Below are 22,041 nucleotides of genomic sequence, written 5' to 3'. Positions count from 1 at the left end.
GTCTTCAACACTGTTGACAAAACCTGGAAAGGTTTCTCTAAATACCCAAATGTTAAAGTAAAGTATATAACACCTAACTGGATATTGTCAAGTGATTCAATAAAATTCAGAGAGATGTAAAAAAAACTTAATAGAAATGTCAGTTACTTAGCAATTCAAAATTAGGTTATTTATCAATTACATTTTTGTGACAGGTCCCAAATATCAAGAGCTGAACTTGGAAAGAGAGTTAATTAGACTGAATCCAAAAGAAAATAAAGCAGGACATTATTTGCCTCACCTTTGATGTTAGGATGACGTTTTGTTCTCCACTGTGGAACAAACACAGTAATATTTCTGTGGCCACGTTTCCAAAAGTAATCAACAGCTATTGCAATTCCTCGACAGGAGAAGAACTTCTGTAGACCATGACTATAAAAAACAAGTGAGATTGGTTCATGATGAGTTGTGCAACTATGAACACTGAAGAAATTCAAAGTGTTACGGTGAAGTTATATCTTACACTATAAATACAATACCATCAAAAAAATAAAGGTAGGGGAATGCTTATTGCTCTAGTTACATACAAGGTGCTCCATACAAGGAAGAGAGTTTAGCGCAAAAAAGGGAGAAGTGTCTCTACTGCCATATTACCAGACTCCTCCCTCTCAAAGCAAGGCAGATACACAGATTAGCCCGCTTCAAGTTTTGTAGGCAGAACTACAGCCATCAGTCATGGCAGGGACCAGGCCCTTGTGAAGAGCCCAGCAGCTGAGATCTTCCGAAGTTGAAGCATATTCTAGTTTTATGATTAGCTATCAATTACAGATTAAAATGATCCATATCCAATGAATTATAATGAAAATAAGTATTGTGCCGCCAAGCACCAGACCCACCTTCTCTCCAGTTGGCACCAAAACGTATTTCACTGGGAGGGCCAGATGTTAGGATCTGCCTTGTTAGATTCCTTGGAATAGCAGATATTGAGTTTGGGAAACAGAAGGCCCTTCACTCCTTTCCTCTCCATTATTTTGGGCCAGTAATTTTTAGCAAGATCAATGGATTATGTAATACCTCTGAGGCTAAGCTTCCTGAATTTTTTGCAGTTCAGATAAACTATGACAGGAATAAAGTGGTACCACCTTCCTATTTTTGTGACCTAGCCAAGTGGCTCTAATAAAGGAAAGCAAACCAAGAAAGCATGGAACTAGCCTAACATGGAAGATACAGGTCAATTTACCAGAAGTTAAGATGTCTTGTTACACAGCAAGACTTGATGGAAGTTAAGAAATGAAAATAGGCGGCTAAGAATTTGATTCCCAAATCAGTGGCTAAATCCTTCAATTACAAATGTTGAAAGTATTTAATAACTGTATGATTATAGTCCTGAGGAATATTACTTATTACAGACTTTAACAAGAGTTAGTGATAATACACAGCAATTACAGTGTGGATTATAAAAGTGGCTACAGTTAAAATAAATATTGAGCCCTGAGTGTAAGAGCCCAATACTTCAATTTTTATCTCCTACTAAAGTTACTTTTGAAAATGATTAGACTCAGCTGTTCAAAAAATTCCAACTAGGATAGGATGTAAACAGATAGGAATAATAATGCTTTTATATGCAAAAGAAACCGATGCAGTTCAGCAAAAATGAATAGAACAGTATTCAGTACATGTAAAATTGGCAAATATTGAACAGAATTTAAGTTTTTATTCCAGAAACCATGATTTCCAGCATCCAACTTCCCAAATGAAAAAGCTGCATAGGCCACTTAGCAGTCCACCCAATTTCAAGAACTGAACTAGGTAAGAGAATTGGGCAAAGGGAAGACCTAAATAGCAACAGGTAGAGAGAGATCTCCTTATATTACAAAACAAAATCTCACTGAAAGTTTATGAAACAGATTAAACAAGACTAATACCAGTTTAAATTTTTAAAATCACTATGTTTCATATCCTTCTACAGATCAGAAGCCAGATTTATAGGAGAGCCACACACAGAGTAGAGACAGCAGGTTAGATTATAACAGGTTCAACAGAATTTAAATAGACAGGAAAGCAACTTAATGAAACATCGCTCTGAACAGAAACGAGGGCAGCAGGTTTCAACACACGTGTCATGTTTTCTAATCAGGCAGATACCAAGAGAATGTAAAGTTATGTGCATAAGGCAAGAACTAAACACATCGTGGATCATATGCATTTCAGATCAGGGATCTCAGAAATAAGGCAGTAGGCTGCATTATTCAGTACTTTAGGATATGTCTACACTGCAATTGGGAGGTGTGATGCAGCACAGGTAGGCACACCTGAGCTAGCTTTTAGTATCTCACTAAAAATACCAGCAAAGCCACAGCAGCATGGGCAATGACATGGACTAGCTGCCCAAATACATACTGAAAGTCCCAGAAGAGCTTCACTCAAGTGGCTCGTGCCAATTTAGCTACTTTGTCACTATATTTGGTGACTTTTTGGTTTCCCTAGTGCAGGGGTCGGCAACCTTTCAGAAGTGGTGTGCCGAGTCTTCATTTATTCACTCAGATTTAAGGTTTCCCATGCCAGTAATACATCTTAACGTTTTTATAAGGTCTCTTTCTATAAGCCTATAGTATAACACTAAACTATTGTTGTATGTAAAGTAAATAAGGTTTTTAAAATGTTTAAGCAGCTTCATTTAAAATTAAATTAAAATGCGGAGCCCCCCGGACTGGTGGCCAGAACCCAGGCAGCGTGAGTGCCACTGAAAATCAGCTCGCGTGCCACCTTCGGCACACGAGCCATAGGTTGCCTACCCTTGCCCTAGTGAGAAGATAAGTGTCAAAGTGACCAGTGACAAATCTAGCGAGTTTCACTGCCAATTACAGTGACATTCAGAGAAAGAAGTCACCAATATGTATAGTCACAAAATCATTCATAAGCAGCTCAATAGCGTTAATAAAATCCATTCCATGCTGTTCTTACTACATTCTGTTGCGCACCAAGTCAACATTATGTCTCAATTGAGCATGTCCTCGGAAGGAATCACAGTCCAGGGCTTATTGGGCTGAGATCACTCTAATCTGTAGGTGAGGAAAAGAAGTTTGTGGAGGCTAATTAAATATGTTACTAAAGTCAGGCACACTTTGGAGAAAGCAGCATTTTGCCAGGGCTTATTTTTACTCAAATGTGTTCTTTCTCACTGCTCCATAATAGGTAGCACACCCTGTGATGCAGGGAAATACGGCTATACTGGGTGGAGGAGGCAGGTTAGCCAGTGAGGAGAGCTGCAAGGATAAAGATGGGGGGCGGTGGAAATGAGACAGGGCCATGTGCCCCATTGGGGCATGGGGAGGAGGGGCACCGTGCCTTCAGGGATGAAGCCCTTACTACAGGATCAAAGGTGGAGCTAGCTTGATTTAAGTTCCCCTTTACTCCTTTCCCTGGCTTGGCCTGGGATTAGCTGCCTAGCTGTTTTCAGAAGTGAAACCCTGGAAGCATGGGGGGGAAGGGGTCTGGCTAGCGGATTTTTGTTTTTAAGTCTATTTTCTTGGGTCCCTGCAGCGCTGAGCTCAGGTCAGAAGAATGCCCTCTTCCCCCTGGTTCTGGGATCTCCCTTTCATTAACCTGTAGACTCAAATTCAGGCTGGCAAGAAAGGGAGGTTCAGCTGATTTTAATCAACCCCAGCTAACCTGGACTGCAGTGTACAGAGCACTCTTCCCAATGAGCAGAGGACTGCAGTTTCCTTCTCAAATGAGCAGAGGGCGCCCTCCTGATGATAGTGTACTGTTGTAGTTGCTTCCGGTGTGCAACAAAATGTAGTAAGAACAGCATGGAATGGATTTTAATATCACTATTGAGCTGCTTGTGAATTATTGTGACTATACTTGCCTGCGTGTGTGTGTGTGTGTGTGTGTGTGTGTGTGTGTGTGTGTGTGTGTGTGTGTGTGTGTGTGTGTAAAAATATATATTAATTTTTGGCTCCTTTTGAGTGCTTAAACAGCTACATCTAGAGACTTTTCAGGATTTGTCTGGGGTCTTCCTGCTATATGTGGAGTTGGCAACGTTGCGCACCTCCATGGCTTCATTGCTATTTTTAGCAAGCTAGCTAGATCAAAGCTACCCTGGGTATGCCTGTGTGTACTGTAATCACACCTCCTGGCTGCAGTGTGGACATACCCTAAATGTTTTGAAGTCTACACTTATTCCTTGAACAGCTAGTTTAGAGACTTTAGATCAACTAAATAACCAACTTATAAAATAAGATCTGCTAGCAGACATCCTAAATTAATGTCTGTACCGCACTTTAATCCCCAGTAATCCTCCCCCCCGTTTTTTTTTTAAATCCTCTTTTTCTAAATTTCATCCTTACTTTCTATTTTTGATGCCACCTACTTCAATCTCAGATCAATTCTCTGAGTGGGGCTGGAGCAGAAGGGGAAAGATAGACAGACCACTAATTATATTTGAACTGTAAACGAGAAACAATGTGGCTCCATTTATGTAACACAACATGATTGTGCTTTTTCCTGATAGAAATAGTACAGTGTGTGCTTCACACAACAAACATCAACATTTAAATAAAGTAATGCAATTGTCATAAAGAGTTAGCCCTCACAGAAAACCCTTACCTTCCAAACCCTACTGTGCAACCTTTTTTTTTTTTTTTTAATTTTAAAAAAGAAACCTATGCTTGATAATTTTAGCACCTGAATAGTCTTAGCTGGCTTTTGACATTCAGATCTTTGCTACTGATTCTTGTTTTGCAGAAAACTCTGCTATCAAAGAACACATTAATTCACATGATGACTGTATTTTTGTAAAAGGGTTATTTTTATTTAAAAGAGTGTAGCATTTGAAGGCTACAGAAAGCAGCAGAACTGGCAACGGCTCCTAAAACTGTAAGTTATGCCTCTCCTGCAGTCTCTCTTGTTGCAAGACTTTAAAAAAAAAATGACACGAATGATTTTGCCACCTGCATTTGAACAACAGACTTACAATCTCTCTCATGTAATCAAACTGTCCAGGCAGAAGCCTTAGAGCAGCAGCTCTTGACCCTCAAGACTCATGGAGCTGGCAGGCAGGCAAAATGTGCAGTGATAAAGAGAGTGCGTCTTCCTTAAAGGTGATCTGCATGGGCAAAAAGAGGGGAGGGGCATTTTTGCTGCTTTATTATGTATAGAGAAGGTAGGATTGGGTCGGGGGGGGTCTAAGGTTATCAATTTATAATTCATGGCAAGAGAAAACTGATAAAGAATTTAAACTGCTTGTGTTCTACCCCCTTCCCCATCTTGCATCTGTCTTGGCTGTTGAGACTATGTTCTTCAAGGCAGGGACAGTTGAGTATTGGATTTGTATAATGCCTAGCACAATACTCTCTCCCCCCCCACTCTTAGTTGGACCTTAGGCACTACTGTAATAAACAATAATAATAATAATGAAATAACGAAGCCTGGGTAAACGGGGCACTGCTAAAGAAGCTGAACTGTGAAATGTGGTACTTGAACTAGGCAGGCCTTTAAAAGACAGCAAGTAACTGTTGTTAAAGACTCATCTTATTCTCAGTTGCTCATGTCCCATGGAATTCAGTGTTCCCCAACTTGTGTATTTACAGCAAGGCAACGTAGAGAAGATAGTAAGCAGCATAGCATAGCAGCAGCAGGACAATGTCAGAGACAGCATTTGCTTTCTAAAACATGTAAGGTTTTTTCTTTTCTATAACTAAGAAAAGAGAAGCCAGCTTGGCTGGGCTTTTCCAAAGAATCCAGATGAGATGTTATTTTTTATGCCGCTCTAATTTCTCTCTCTTATTTTAATAAATATTGTTTAATGTTGCATGGATGTTTCCCACAGTCCACCTGAAAGGCCTTCTCTTCATTAAGAAAAAAAAGGTATGTTTTTAAACACAAATTAGCTGGTTAAGGTAAACTCTAAGCTGACTGAAGTAACACTCCCCTAGGGTTCACCTGAACTACGTAACAAGTGTTAAAACTACAACTTGCCTAAACCAGGATTTTACACATTAACATGTCAGACATACACCTCTTATTCTCTATCTAGACATAACCTAAAAGAATAAAGTTCTTCAATCTCTCAGGAGGGGTACAAAAGGCGTGTCTAGAGCCTGATGCCCACTCAGTTTCAGTTTAACAGGCATGGACAGAGATTTTCCCTCCCAAAGAGGTGTGTTGCATGGGGAGAGGGGTGTGGGTGCATCTCAGGGTAGAAGCCAAAATGACACAGAGGAGGCATGATTTGGTGGAGGTGCAGATGACAGTTTCAAAATCCCCATTTTAAAGTATATAGAAAGCTGTGGATTTAAACAAAACCAAAAAAACCTCAGGCCTTTCCTATACACAACAAGGCTGCAATAAACAAATCAAGGGCACAACCTTGACAAAAGGTCAGATACTCAGTAAAGTATTTAAACTTCTTGATGGTTCTGTTACTTCTAGCTAACTTTCCTCACCCTCATGTTTTGTAATCAAAGTTTTCAGCTGACTGAACAAGGAGGCAGGTGTCATTGTGAACAGGTTTAGGGAAAGCACTTCAGGGTATGTCTACAGGGGTTCTCAAACTTCACTGCACTGCGACCCCCTTCTGACAACAAAAATGGCCACATGACCCCAGCCGGGGAGACCAAAGCCTGAGCCCATCCAAGCCCCATTGCCCTGGGCAGGGGGGCCAAACCCCAAACCCAAGCCCTGTCACCCAGGGCTGAAGCCCCTGAGCTTTGGCCCCTGGCAATGGGACGTGAGCTTTGGCCCTGGGCCCCAGCAAGTCTAATGCCAGCCCTGGCAACCCCATTACAATGGGGTTCCAATCCACAGTTTGAGAACTGCTAGTCAACACTGCATCTGGGAGCGAACCTCCCACCCTGGATCCACAGATTTGTAGTGGTGAGGCTCAGACTAGTGCACTAAAAATAGATGTGTTGCTTTGATTTAGGCTTGAGAGCCTGAGCCAGAATGTCTACAGCTATTTTTAGCACACTAGCACAAGCCCCACCACAAGTCTTTCCACCATGGTTGGGAGGCTTGCTCCCAGATACAGTGTAGACATTCTGTAGGGGTTTGTCTTCACTGCAACAGTTATCTTGTTACTCTACTTGAGCTGGTCTAGCTCTAGTGAGCACAACCATACTGCGAAACACTCAAAAGCAAAAGCTGCCCAGAGTGATCGGATAAGCAGCATATAGTGATCTGATTAATAGCTGATAAGTTGTAACTCCAGCTGCTGCATCCCCACAGCATTATTAAGGCCATGTCTACACTACCACTTATGTCGGCAAAACTTAGGTCACTCGGGGTGGGGAGGGGGGTTGAAAAAATACACACCTGTGTGACAGTTTCGCTGGCATAAGTGGTAGGGTGCACAGCACTATGTCGGTGGAAGAGCTTCTCCTGCCAACATAATTAAACCACCCCCAACAAGCAGGGGGAGGGACAGCTCAGTGGTTTGCACATTGGCCTGCTAAACCCAGAGTTGTGAGTTCAATCCTTGAGGGGGCCACTTAGGGATCTGGGGCAAAAAATCAGAACTTGGTCCTGCTAGTGAAGGCAGGGGGCTGGACTCAATGACCTTTCAAGGTCCCTTCCAGTTCTAAGAGATATATCTATCTCCAATTATTATTATTATTATTTTATTGTAAGCAGCAATAGCTATGTCAATGGGAGAGCTCTCTCCCATCAGCATAGAGCAGCTAGACAAGAGAGCTTACAACAGAGCAGCTGCGCCATTGTAAGCTCTCTAGTGTAGACAGAGCCTAAACCTGAGTATCAGAAAGCACACAGGCTTCAACCTGTACCACTCCCTCAACCAGCAAGCTAGCCTGAGCCTAAAGGACCACTCAGCTCATGCTAGAGAGCTGTTTGTGTGGATGGGAGTTGGGTTAGAGGCAAAACTCAAGTAATACCTTGAGCTAACAATGTAACAAAAACAAGCCTTAAGAGTAAGGGTCTGTATGGAAGTGAAACTTTAGGCAATGGCTTAAGAATGCTTTAAGGTATTTTCTTTTTAATTCACTATCTGTTAATTGAGTGGTCATTTCAGAGTTTTTACACCAAGCATAATACATCTAATACATCCAGATATTTATTTTTTGAAGCATCCAATACCTTCTTGAGTGCTAGGAAGAACAATGCACATTATATCTTCTGACAGAATTTTGAGCTCATACTATTACATAAAACCCCATTCTCTTTCCCCAGAAAAATGCTCCTTCTGTAATAAGTAGATATTAAAGAGGATGTGGTGAATTTGTTACTTTCTACATAACCCCAGCAATTTGCATTTCTTTTCCATTAATATAAGTTTGGGAAATCAGTCTAAAAAGGTTAAGATAAATTATGACTCAATTATGACTTGCAGTTTGCATGACTATTTTCTAAAGAACAAAATCTGAACAATGAGGAAATAGTTCATTTGTAAAGCTATTTACAGTAATGAAAACACTGTACTTTTATTCAAGTAATGTCATACAGTTGTGGGTCATAAAAAATTTCCCCGTAAGAGCTACCAGGACTGCAACAGTCAAGTGACAGGAAGTGTTAATCAAATACTTCCGTTAACTCTTATAATACTGGCATTTTCAAGACTGGTATCCAAATTAATTCTTCAGAGGATATACCTATGGGTGCTTAAACTGAAGTTAGAATAATAGCTACCAAATTATCTCCTTTGGTTAATAACCTCATACTTTAAGGAAGGTAACACACTGTATTTGAAAGCTTCCTACATTATCTAACAATAGACTGGGTAAATTATTTATCTTGGAACAAATGGTTAACTCACTTCATTGACCATTCAAGATATGCCACAAGCAAAAAGAGGCCAATTTCCTCAGATATATTCATTTACTCAAAACTTGCTTTTCTGACTCCTTCCCCTCCCCCCCTTTTAGAAAAAAAAATCTTTCTGGACTGATTACAAAGAGGTCTATGAGACCATTATTAGATCTTTGCTCTTTAAAATGCATTAGTTGTATTTAGCCAGTGAAAGTAAGATTTGTTCTCTGACTGCAAGAGTGTGCAACTACTTTCAGCATGAATATTTGGCACCTGTGAATTTAAAGCCCGTCAGTGAAGTAGGTGCTCAGACATTACGGTGCTAGAGGCTACAAGTACCTTTTTGAAAAAAGGTATAATAAGAAACCTTAAGAATACTCTTAGAGATCTGCCAGAAAGCACTGAATCTCTGGCCATGGGTAAGGTTCCAAGAGATGAGATATGAGGATAGTAGCCAGTTCTGGAAACACTCCCAGGTCTACTCAACTATCAGCAAATATAAGTGGCCTGAAACAGAAGTCATCAGGCTAGCACTAGGGGAAAAAGAAAAACAGAAATCTGTCATAAAGTAGATGGAATAAAAGGGTGAAGGAAAAGATCAGAGAGTTTTTGTAATGCACTTAGTACTGTGATGTCTGAGCAGCCTTGAAAAAAATCTACACTTTTGGGAATGTACCTGTACTTTATTGTTCTTTATCACTAGTTAGACCATTTTTAAACTATTTAAAAAATATTGACAATAGACTAATAGGATGTTCTAACTAGGAAACACTGCACCCCACAAAGTAACATCTCTCAGACGCCAAAAAAATCAGTCCATGATATTTATGTTAGTAACCTATTTTAATTCTACTGAGGGCTAAAGAATTAGTCACTATTAATGTTTTGTATTCTAGGATTTCAGTCTAAATTGAAATACAGTTAAGAGCTACAATATGAACTCCTAAAGTAACATACTTTGTTAGGAATCTGACACATACCCTTAACTACAGTACTAACAGGTGCTGCTGTTTTAAGACAAATTGCTTTCTTTTAATCTTTCTTCTGAGAAGCTATCAGGCTTTAAGGATGATCTGTAGGAGTCCAGGGAACATCTGATGAGACCAGCACCTGTTGAGATCAAATTTCTGCCGAAAGCTCTACCTGATTTAACATCATGAAATTTCAACTCAACATGCAGAATTTTTTTTCCTTCAATTTTAATTTCTTTTGTGGCTCTAACAGCTATGGCATAAATTTCTTCCTGAGTAATGGAACTTTAGCACGTGAATGTTTATTCCTATGCAACAAAACAAAAATGTCCAGCTCAAAAGGGATGTGAAGGATCCAGGCCAAGCTGTCGCTAAAATATCCAATGCAAGAAAGGTATCTTTCTTAAAGCCTTGAAGGAATGAAATAAAGTTCAAACCTCCTATTCCCAGCAAAATAAGGGAAAAGCTATCTTTACAGTAGGTAAGTACACTCTGAAGATATGATTAGAAGTGGGGATACCTAGACTAATTGTGCAGCTTAACAGTAAGAGAGACTTCAGAAACAACCATGATCTGCATCTGAATAGCAGAAAATAAGGTCACAATCTGCATAACCTCAAATATCTAAACTTGAAATATTCAATTTATAATGCACTACAATACATTGACTTTTTATAAGCCATTATAAAGATAAATGAGAGGAGATTTCAAAACCAGAAGCATGATACACTACAAAATAATCCACAGTTAAGAGTTCCACAGAATATATATTAAGTCATAAGTACTTTGGTAAAACAAAGATATTTTTGTGCTAAATATTATTCTGTTGTACACAAGCATTCATTACATCCTCTGCACTCTCACATTTTCTATGACCGAGCATGATTTTATTTTTGCTGTAAGTAATCAATTTTTATTTTTTGCTGGTGAGTTTTAAGATGAGACACTTATTTTCATAGTAGACAGTTTCTTTGTTCTCATTGCAGAGGAACTCAAAGCAAGATAGGGTTACGTCTTATCTTAGCATTAGCCAGTGGAGCAACAGAAAGCTCAATTAGTCTATTCCTGGAAAACAGCACTTCCCCAAAAAAGAAATGAAATGTTCCTAGATTATCACACTTCCACATTCCATTTTTGTGAAGAATTCTCAAGCAAGTAATCATTCTGCTTCTCGTTTGCGATGCATGAGATCAACCAAAGGAGAGGGCAATTTAGAAGTCCCACCTCAGGGCTCATCTATACTTACAGCTAAATCAGCACTGCCGCAATCAATGCAGCAGTGTCAATTTAGAGAGTCTGGTGAAGACAAGCTAAGTTGATGGAACAGCGCTCTCCTGTCAATGTCTGTACTCCACCTCCCTGAGAGGCGGAAGGTAAGTTAGTGGGAGAGCATCTCCCGTCAACACATTGTGGTATCGGCACTAATGTAAGTCAACCTAAGTTACGTCGACTTCAATTACGTAACTTACATAACTGAAGTAGCACAACTTAGGTTGACTTACAGCTTTAGTGTAGACCAGCCCTCAGTCTCACTCTTAACAAGTACAGGTAAAAATTGCGAACACCTAAAATTAGTATAACTGAAAGGGAAAAGTATTTTCAGTAACAGAGGGGTAGCTGTATTAGTCTGGATCTGTAAAAAGCGACAAAGAGTCCTGTGGTACCTTATAGACTAACAGAAGTATTGGAGCATAAGCTTTCGTGGGTGAATACCCACTTCGTCAGACGCATGTGGGACTCTCACTTTTTTTCAGTAAGTTTACTTTGTATACTGTCCTTTTCACTGTTTCCTCTGTTTGTTAGTCTTTCACACAGCACCCAGTAGGCAACAAACAAAATACACAACCCCCCTTAGTCTGTCAACTTTTGGGGGGCAGAGACTACTTTTACTGCATGTTTTCACAGTGTCTAGCACAGTGGGGCCCTGATCCTTGATTGCAAGGGAGTACTAATGCACTATAAATATTTTTAGAGGCAGGAAAATGCAACTATAAAAAAAGCAAAAATTGGCAAGACAACTTCAGGCAAATGTAAAAAGCCAACCCCCTTTTACTCATTTTTTAAATAATTAGATTTTAAATGTGATGCTTACCCTTAACTCCATTGATAATTTATAAAATATTCTCACTGTTCAAGCATTACATTCTTACTGTTAATTATTTTTGTTTTCACTTGTTAAGAAGATGCTCATTAGTTGTCTGCCAGAACACAATGTCAGGTTACTGTTTATTTGTAAGTTTCAATCATACAATTTTTATAAAGCTATAGTATTAGGTTAGGGCTCACTGCTGAGTTCTCTTTCTGAATTTAAGTGGGGATGCGTTTCATTGAGATTGCATAGTGATAGTTTAAAGCAGTTGATTAAAAAAGTGCACATATCAGATTGTGTTTGATAGTTGCTTAATAAAAAACCCTGTAGATTTAATAAATGCAAAATGAAAACCGAATTACCTTAGAAAGGATCTCTTCTCTCCCTGGCCCTATCTGATTTTAGTTTTCTATATTACAAAACAATGTTAAAAAGAATTCTATATTGTATTAATAAAATATATACATTCTTATGTAAAAATATGAAGTGTGCATTTGATCATTTACAATCATGTCTATTAATGTGTTTGTGCACAAATATGAAATTAAAGAAATTAAATCCCGGGACACCTGTTGTATATTTTCAGGACTCTCCTCAGTTCTTGCCAAGATGCGGAAGTCAAATCTTTAAAGTTACCACAGAATAACATTTAAAATATAAAAACTTAGAATTAGGACAATAGGCTATATATAGTTTCTCAACTATTAGTATGTACTATTTTATTTTTTAATTGACTTACAAATATTAACAATTATAGTTAAACTCACACCTATTTTCTCAAATACTAAAAACTTTAATAAATAGATAGTAGCTCTATTTAGCATAAGGTCAAAGTCCTTCCCCCCCTCAAACATATACACTCTTCTCTGGGAATTGCTTAACACATGACAGAAATGGGACTGCTATTCTTATACCACCCACATCAGCACAGTATTTGAGCATCATTTCCGAGGTATGTATTTAGAAGAATTTCTAAAGCACCTAAATGGAACATGGCAACCATTAAAACAGTAACACCATACATGTTTATAACAGAAACTGGAGAATACAGGTATTAAACTGCAATTTCTTCTACAGTTTAAATAAACAATTAAATGAGGTTCATATTGCTCATCTAGCTTGCAATGGACAGAATTCACCACTATACACCTTACCAAATTAGCCCATTACTACAAGATTGCTGGGGAAATCTGTTGGAGTAGTAAATATATAGCTGGTCATATGGAGGCCAGTTAACAAGAATTTTTTACAAGAAAAGCTTTTATACCCAGGTTGTGCTCGCTCCTCCCAGTTTCACTTTGAAATTCATTGACACTTAATAAAGAAAAGTAGCGCAAACTAGCAATACTTACGAAATTGCAACGTTGCTTCCATCTATAATGATGTGTTTTAAATATGCTCTCCCAGGTTCATTTTTCAACTCCAGATTATACGGCTTTTTCAGAGAATCCATAAACCTTTGAACCCCAGTAACTGAGGCATCTGTATGATGACTGTATGGTCCCACTATCTTCCTCTCTCGATTTGAAGCATGCAGTTGGGATGGAAACACAGAAGTTGGAAGAGGACATTCAATGGGTTTTGGGATATCAAAAGAGGGTTGGTGCAGGAGTCTAAACTGGGAAGGATTGCCATGTCCTGGTCTTTCCACATGAACAGGTTGATTATTCTGCGTATTCGAGGGCCCTGCAGATTTTTGCTGAACTACAGTTTCAGTCTGAACTGATGCATGCTCTCGGTCTGAGCTCCCTCTTGCTACAAAGTCAACATCTTTTAGTGCTCCATATTTCTTTAATTCTTGTGCAGTGTTAAAAGACGGTATGTGACCATCAGTTTCTATATCATTTGTCCTGGAACTGGGACTCTGATCAGAAGAATTCAGATGTACTTGTTTACAATGCTCTGTTGAATTTTCAATGGAAGGAAGAGCAGTTTTATTTTTATAGTCTGTCACATGCATTTTGTCTTCTGCCCGGAGCTGTGCACGTGGTGAATTCGCTCTTTTTTGTTTTACGTTTTTTGTCTCCTTTAAAGTATGACTGGGTTTAAGTTGATTTTTACTGACAGAACCTCTATCTGCATTACCACCTGAATGCACACTTACGGTTCTAGATATCTGCGGTGACTGTTCCTTTTCCTTCTGAAATGTTGTACTTTCCTTTTCTATTGCTTCCAGCAGCATTAATGGTTCCATTGATTGTCCCAGTTCACTAATAACTTTCTCTACAATTTTTTGGGAATATCCCATGGTCCTGAAAAAGTTTACAAGAATCTTGTATTCCATTTCCTCACTAATGTCATCACAGTCTGTAACTGAAAAGGGTGGATCATCCGACTCACTGCAGGTATCAGAAATCAGATCAATAACTGCATCCCTATCTGGATCTTTATTGCATGGTGTAGGCCTGCCCTCCTGATCACTTTCTAATGAAAACTGTTTCTTAGGAAGCCTTTCCTCAGCATCAGAGCACCTCCTTTTACATGACTGTCTCTCTTTGGAAACAGATGCCTCAAGTGGAGTCAAACCATTAATAGGAACAAAACACTTTCCTGGTGCATTGGAAAACACCATATCCATTTGTTTTGTAAGCTCTGTTACAGGGGTTCCAGCTTTTTTTCTTGCTTCCTCTCCAATTGTTCTTCCATCTCCACTCATTACAGTTAGTTTTGTGGTTTTGTTCTGTGAAAACTCTGGTGTACTTTCAGAATCTGTAGTAAGATCTATAATATTGCCATCTGCTTCACAGCAATCATTTTGTGTAAGATTCAGAAGTTCTCTTTTAAGGGAGCTAGGCAAGATCAACAAGTCCATTGTATATTTATCTGCATGTGCTTCCACAAATTGTTTAAATTGCTTTTTTATGTTAGATTCTTTATCACTTAATAAGCCTTCATTGTTTTCAAAGAGCATCACAAACTGCTGAATATGACTTCTAGCCATCACAACAGCCTCTGCACCACCCTTAATACTAAGTAATCCTATTTCCTGCACTGTTATATCAGCACAGGTATCCTGAATAAGACAGTTAAGAAACAGGCTCTGTGCTCCAACAAAAATGCAGTGCATGTCCTTTGGATAACATTCCTTTTCTTCTAGTTCAGGTTCACAGAGTCCCTTAATATACTCCTATAAAGGGGGACAGGGGGAGGAAAAGAGAGAAAGCATAATGAACAACTTTTTACAAATCAAAAGTGTCTATACAATGTCAATATTTTTTGTTTAGGCCAATGATAAGCCACTATAATAGACAGTAAAGCCAGTTTATTATGATGTATGAAGTTATCAGCTTGAGGAAGATATCCAAGATAAGCGTAAACATTGCATTTCAAATGTCTGTTATGGGTTTCCCAGGAGACTACAGTCTAAGGCAGAGGTTCCCAAACTGTGGCGTGTGCCCCAAAGTGCAACGTTTCCGGGGGGAGACATGAGGGGGCCAGGCCAGCCCCTTTGGGGCTGGGTGTGGGGGGCTGGGAGGGAGTGCCACCCAGCCCCCAGCTGTGGCCCCAGCTCCCGGCCCTATCCCCAGCCTTGGCTCCATTCCCAGCCCAAGGCCGAGGCTGGTGGTGGGAGCGGAGCTGTACCTGGCTGCGGGCCCCTATCGCAGCCTGGCTACAGCTCTGCTCCCTCCCCCAGCCTTGGCCCCTGACTGCGGCTCCATCCTCAGCCCCACTCCTGGACCCAGACGCACCCCCAGCTGCGGCCTTGGCCCCCTTACCTTGTCTGCCCCCCCCCCGAGCTGTAGCCCCGCTCCCAGCCCCAGTGGCAGGGGGGCATGGACAGGGGTAAAGAGGGGCACAACCCTTAAAAGTTCAGGGATCACTGGTCTAAGGTTTGTCAAAGTGATAATCTTTACACAGAAGCATTTACATGCATAGAAAGTTCGGCTACCAAAGTTTCTAAATCTGCCTCAAAACCCTGAAATCTATGCCAAGTTAAAATAGTTATTCCCAATATTCATACAATATGTTAATTAGGTCTTATTTTCTTTTGGGATACAGATTGCTGAATGTATACACAGTCTGATTTTTTTTTTTTAAAAATCAGATTTGTAAGAATAGAAACTGTGTTGATTTATTATGCTTGGCTGTGCTATCAGCTAACTCATTTGAAACAAACATTGATTTCTTATGCTTTTTATAGCTGAAGTTGACATGGTGGTTTATTGATTCTCTTAAAAAAAAGACAATATAAGGATGCACTTTACCAATATTAGTCAGAGAAGAGACATGCTCTTCTGAAGTTGACTCAAACAATGTCATAAGGTAATTCTGGCTCATAAATAACATGCTGGAACAAAACAACAGTTTGCACAAGACTATTTTCAAGGGTTATTCTTATGGCAATTTCCCTATAGTTATGAATAATAAATCAAGTTCATCTGTGACATGCAGTCCTGCAATGTGGTCTGATATAACTAATATGTCCCAGTGTCAGCTACAAAGATATTCTGCAGAAAATTGATGCTGAAATGATGCATGTTTTTACTGGAGGGGTGAGGTTTAACCCACAAATTTATCTCTGTTTAAAAGATTATAGTATTCCAACACCAAAAAGGAAGAAAATTAACAAATGTTTTAAAATATTGCAATAGGTATTAGTAATATCAAGAATTTTTACAGTTATATTTTATGCTAGTACTGTTTAATTATTCACTCGAGATCAGTATTTAAACATCGGAATGCATACATCAAGCTACAAAAACATTTTTAACATAAAGCTAGTTTCAATACCAATCCTAATATAGGTAGTTATTTCCTTTAAGAAACCAACCAAACACACCCCATCATGGTATCCAGATGCCAACAATTATAGATTCTTCCATTACCTGAATAAAATATTCATTATATTATTTTAAACTGCAACTCCATTAGTCAGTCACGTATTTAGAACTGGCAGTTATACTTAAAGAAAGCCACACACACACACACAAAATCATCTACACTTTTTATAATTCAGTTTTAAAGAATAAGATTCTAAAAGGACAGATTCTGGTAGGAAATGGAAGAGTGATTGAATGACAGAGCTCCACAATCAAATCATTTCTATATCTAAACAGAGAAAACAAGAAAAGTCATTCCAAGTATGTTTGTTCCTTTATAGACACATTTCTGTTGTCATCACAATATAGGTGGCACAGCTAGCAACACCTATAGACAGGCAAACACTTTCCAAAGCTTTGTTTTCAGTTGCTTATAACTTTGCCAAACTAATCATTGGACTGAAGTTTTCCATGCCGGCTGTCTGTCTCTAGATAATTTTTTTTTTTAAAAAGTTTCAGCTAACATGGTTCAGCCATCTCTGAGAATGAGGTTAGGGAAAATTATATTTTGGCTATTTAAAAAAAAAATCCTGTAATTATTTCACTGAGATGATCTAGTGCCTACATGTTTTGGAGAAGGGACTTGAAATTTGGAGAGATGATTATTCTGATATCAGGGATGTAATTTTCATGAAAATTCACCCAAATCTGGCCAAGCTATAAACTTCAAAACACAAAAAAACAAACCAAAACCCAATTTGTACATGCTCAGTAGAAACCTGTTGGAACTGACAGCTAAGTTCTCTGAAGTCCATGTGAACTGAGCAGGCTTCAGCCTCAGTTCCTATATACAGACATGAAAAGATTTGTGCTAGTCCTACACAGCAACTGAATGCTCCATTCCAGGCTGCAGGGGCAGAGCAGGATTTTCCCTGTAAATACTCCTCCCCTCTGCCGGGGCCATTGCTATGGCAGGCAATGGAATCAAGAGCAACAAGAACATCTCTCAATGCTCTCACTCACACAGCAAGGTGAAGGAGGAGAGCAGCTTGACTTGAATACAGAGGGATTGAAGAATGGGGCGGGTGGGATGGAGCGATGGAGGAAAAAGAGACAGGAGCAGGTATCAGGATGAAGACCATGGAAAGGAAAAGGGAAACGGTTAAGATAAGGGAACACAGGTAGAAGCTGAGGGAGGGAGATGGGGGCAGGGGAAGGACAGGGCAAAAGTCAGGCATAGGGTGGTAGAATGGGCAAGAGGGGACAGGTCAGAGGGATCTAAGCACAGAGTGCTGAACACAAAACTTTAATGGTCTTTTCACAGGTTTTTTTGGATATAATTCTGTTTCAGAAAAATGAATGGCATCCATTAAAGAGGCAATGGAGGAGAGAAGAGCTACACAGAGCTCTCAAAAGCTTGTTTCTTTCACCAACAGAAGTTGGTCCAATAAAAGATATTATCTCACCCACCTTCTGTCTTTAATATCCTGGGACCAATATGGCTACAACACCACTGCAAATGACATCCATTAAAGTTAGTTTTAAATCTTACAATGGTAATAAATCAAGTCTCACAATGGACTGACAAAACTATCTTTTATTTATTTATTTATTTATTAAGCTATAAAGAGTACCTTGGCATTAACCTTGCCAATGTAGCTGGGTGTTTTGCAATGTCTGTTTTAAAGAATGAAGCAATATAGTAAATTTTTGGGTTTCTCTTTTCTCTTCTCTTCAGACAATAATCAAAGTGGTGACATGTCTAATTAATTCTCTATCTTCCACAGAGGTGTTTAAATATAATTTCTATGTAACAGACATGCATTTGTTTCTTTCTAGTACATAATTATCTTTCCTTTTTTTCAGCCAGTACACAACCCAGGCCTCTACTATACTGATCTTGGCTTTTGTGGCTCCCTACCTAGTCTTGAACTATATTTTATGCTAATAATTAGCATTAAAGATAAATGTCTAGCTTATTTCACAGCAGTGGTTCTCAAGACCATTTAATAAGAAAAGCCTTACCCTTCCATTTTCCACAGATCACCTCTTTTAACCTCCCAAACTACAACCGCCTGATTTTAACAAATATCTAATATTGAAGACCACTAAGAAAAGTTTTACAGCCCAGAGTGTGAGAATCAGGTTTTAGAGAATTGGTGTTCAAGCCATTTTCTTAAACATCCATAGTTAGAGCTCTGGTAATGGATTATAACCTGTAGAATAGTGCTTAGTAGAGAGCCATAGGAGATGAGCATGTCCATTGGCATCTTCAGAAAAGCAGGTCTAATTTTCATTTTCAGCTTATCGGAGCTTTCAAAATAAAAGTGGAGGTGCTCATATACAAAATTAGTTTAGTATCCAGATAGTCACAGTAAACACCACAGTTGCATCTATTGCTGGAGATAAATGATTTTTGGCATCTCTTCCTCCTTATCTGCTGCATTTATTTGACAATTCTTGCGTAACTTGGAAAGTCAAGCATGTTCTTGGCTCGCAGGCAATATCAGGACAAGAATTCAGACAACTTGTTCTAAATATGTAAAAGCCACCAACGAAAGCCTCCTGTTTCTACAGTTAACGTTCTATCATGCCATGAAGCCAGTTTCTAAACCACTGAAGTTAGCATACCTACAGGCTCCGAAACATCATGTATTAACTCTACACATTAACATGATTAATGGTAGTCCACCAAGATTCAAATCAACGACCTCCAGCTTCAAAGCTAGATCATGTAACTGGAACAAAATATATTGGCAATTCAGTCTGCAGCAGCTTCAGCATTGGTGATTTTAAAGGCCACTTGTGATTTATTGGTTTGCAACACTCTTACAACAAAACAAAAACAATAAAAAGAACATCCAACCAATTTTGTTCTCTATCTCCACTTTGTTTTGAATGGAACTGAAAATAAATATTATGTGATGGACAGTGTGACTGCCTTGTGCCATCTTTGATTCTCATCAACACAGTTTTAAGGATTGGATGCTGCAAGACTACACAGTAGTACAAACTGCTGCTGTAACATAAGCTGAAGGAGGCAAGTTTTTTGTTTTTTTTTGTGCAGGCCAGAAAAACTGAGTCCCCTCCCCCATAAAAATAGCAATACAATGGTAGTGAAAGTGAGACATTCAGTATCTGGAAAGTTTCTAAAGTCATATATAGTAGTAAAAATGCTTTCTGAAGTGACTTTACTGCTTGTGATTGACAGACCTGGAGTCTGAAGTTCTTTGTTTTTATAAGGCAACGGCAATGCACAGTTACACACACTGCCCAGCCAATATCCTTTCAGATCTTGACCTGGAGGGATCTACAAGGCTCATTCAAATGCTTGGATTCTCACTGAACCTGCCAACATGTGTCGATTATAACCACTAACTCATCCCCCACAGGCTATCAAACAGTAACTTTTGTTATCATCTACCTGGGCTAGGTTCTATTATCCATTTCAAATTTTTAAGTCATCTGATCAAATAAATAACAATTTTCAGGTTAGTTATTTCATGGATACTATAAATATTATGCAAAATGTCAGTCATTTTGGATTATACTAGCCATCTGTGATTGATTATTAAATATTTGAAATTGTAAACCCATTGTTTTATTCTACATTTTTGCTCTATCCAATGCAGAAGTAACTTTTCAAGTTGTTGCAGAAGACTATCATAGTGGAACTCTTAACATTTTATTCCCTGATTCGTTTTACCATGAACCTAAAATGAGCAGACAAATTCACACTTACATTACCTAGTAGTCAGGCAGGGTATCAGAGCTAAAACCCAGCATTACTCTATGCATACTCACTTTGTGTGCACTGTATCTATGTATAGTTTACTCATAAGGTTCATGATCAATGGGTAAATTCAAGATTTGGGTTGAAAAGAGTCCTTCCTCTATCATGTTTTGTAATATCTGTTACTCAGAATTGAAGAAAACACTTAAATGGGTTTCCACTGCAGCTCAGCTTCCCTTAAACAAAAGTATTTCTGTTACTATACCTATAAATCTCAGCAACATATCAATTAGTCATGAATACAGTTCTTAACACTGGACACTTCCACCTATAAAGAGCTGGTCAAATTCTTCCAAAACAAACTAGAGCGCTCTCTCTTTTAAATATAAATGGTAGATTCTTTTCATGGACTCCATGAACTAGGAGGTACAAATTAATTTCCAGTAGTTACAGCTAATAGTAATTGAAAATCAATACCATCACCTCTGTGGCTGTCTCTATACTAGTATGTCACAAGTTTTTCCAAAAAAAAAATACTACAGTACTACAGTGTCCACCAGATGACAGTTTTAACCACTGTGTCATCTAACCCTGCCCAGAGCAGGTCTGGGCAACTTTTAAAATATTTAAAATATTTTAAAATATTGACAATTTGTTGCTTCAGTTAAAGTAAGAATTTAAAGGGGACCTCCCAAACAACACCCACAACCGGCACTTTTTATGGTAGTCTCCATAGAGAAGCCAAGGATTTATTTGGAGCAGTGATACTCAGACTGAGATTTGAGAGTTACAAATGGCTCTTTGCGGCACATATTAAAACACTGTGTGATTTAATTATTAACCTAAAGTTATTAACCAATCAGGATGCTTTTACTTTGTTATTAACCAATCGTAGATGATAAAATAACAACATGGTCAATCATTTTACTGTGAGAATAATATAAACTAAGTATTTCCCCATCATACTGTTTAAATATGAATATATAGTACTATAGTAAATTAAAAGAAGAATTCACACTACTGCAACTCTTTTGGGTAATGTTGATGGCTAATTTGGTTCCTGAACCACAGAGGCCCGAGTATCACTGCTTTAGAAGTATAAAGTAGGGGATAATTATCATGCTCAAGTGAAGGCACATTAGTAGGACCATTGGCTTTTCCTCTGTATATGTTTTACCGTATTTTTCCGTGTATAAGATGCCCCCATGTATAAGACGCCCCAACTTTTCTAACCCCAAATTCAGGTTTTTTGTTTTGTTTTCTTTTCTTTGCCGCTCCAGCCGCGCTTCAGCTGTCCCCCCCGCGACTTTGCCGCTCAGGCACAGGAAGAGAATGCCGAGATAGGGGTAGAGGGGCCGAGGAGGGCCATGCGCCCCGGCTGGTCTCCGGCGGCGGCCCTGCCCGGCTCCTGCCGCATCCCTCCCCGACCGCGCGACTCCTGCCCTGGCCCCGCGTCCCCGGCCGCGCGACTCCTGCCCTGGCCCCGCATCCCTGGCCGCCCGGCTCCTGCCCCGCGTCCCCGGCCGCCCGGATCCCCGCGTCCCCGACTCCGCAGCCCCCCGGCCCCAGCCACCCAGCTCCCCGCGTCCCCAGCCACCCGCTCACCGGCCGCCCAGCCCTGCGTCCCCAGCCGCCGGCCCCTCGGCCCCGGCTCCCCGCGTCCCCGACCCACCGCGTCCCCAGCCACCCGGCGCCCGCGTCCCTAGCCGCCCGGCTCCCCAGCCGCCCGGCCCCCCGCTTCGC

At 39.6% G+C, this 22,041-nt stretch overlaps 1 protein-coding gene across 1 annotated transcript in view; it reads right to left on the bottom strand.

Moving 5' to 3' along the window:
* The window catches only part of N4BP1 (NEDD4 binding protein 1), a 34,807-nt gene that overhangs the window by 8,886 nt on the left and 3,880 nt on the right, over positions 1-22,041 (bottom strand). Inside the window, exons 2-3 of the mRNA XM_044987173.1 lie at positions 13,158-14,932; positions 281-411 (exon numbers count right to left, since the gene is read on the bottom strand). Of these exons, the coding sequence (XP_044843108.1) occupies positions 281-411; positions 13,158-14,932 (1,906 nt within the window). The remainder of the gene's footprint in view (positions 1-280; positions 412-13,157; positions 14,933-22,041) is intronic.

The sequence above is a fragment of the Mauremys mutica genome, chromosome 14 (assembly GCF_020497125.1).
Source record: "Mauremys mutica isolate MM-2020 ecotype Southern chromosome 14, ASM2049712v1, whole genome shotgun sequence".
Lineage (NCBI taxonomy): Eukaryota > Metazoa > Chordata > Testudines > Geoemydidae > Mauremys > Mauremys mutica.
The sequence above is the reverse complement of the archived record's forward strand: the minus strand, read 5'-3'. Positions and strand labels throughout refer to the sequence as shown.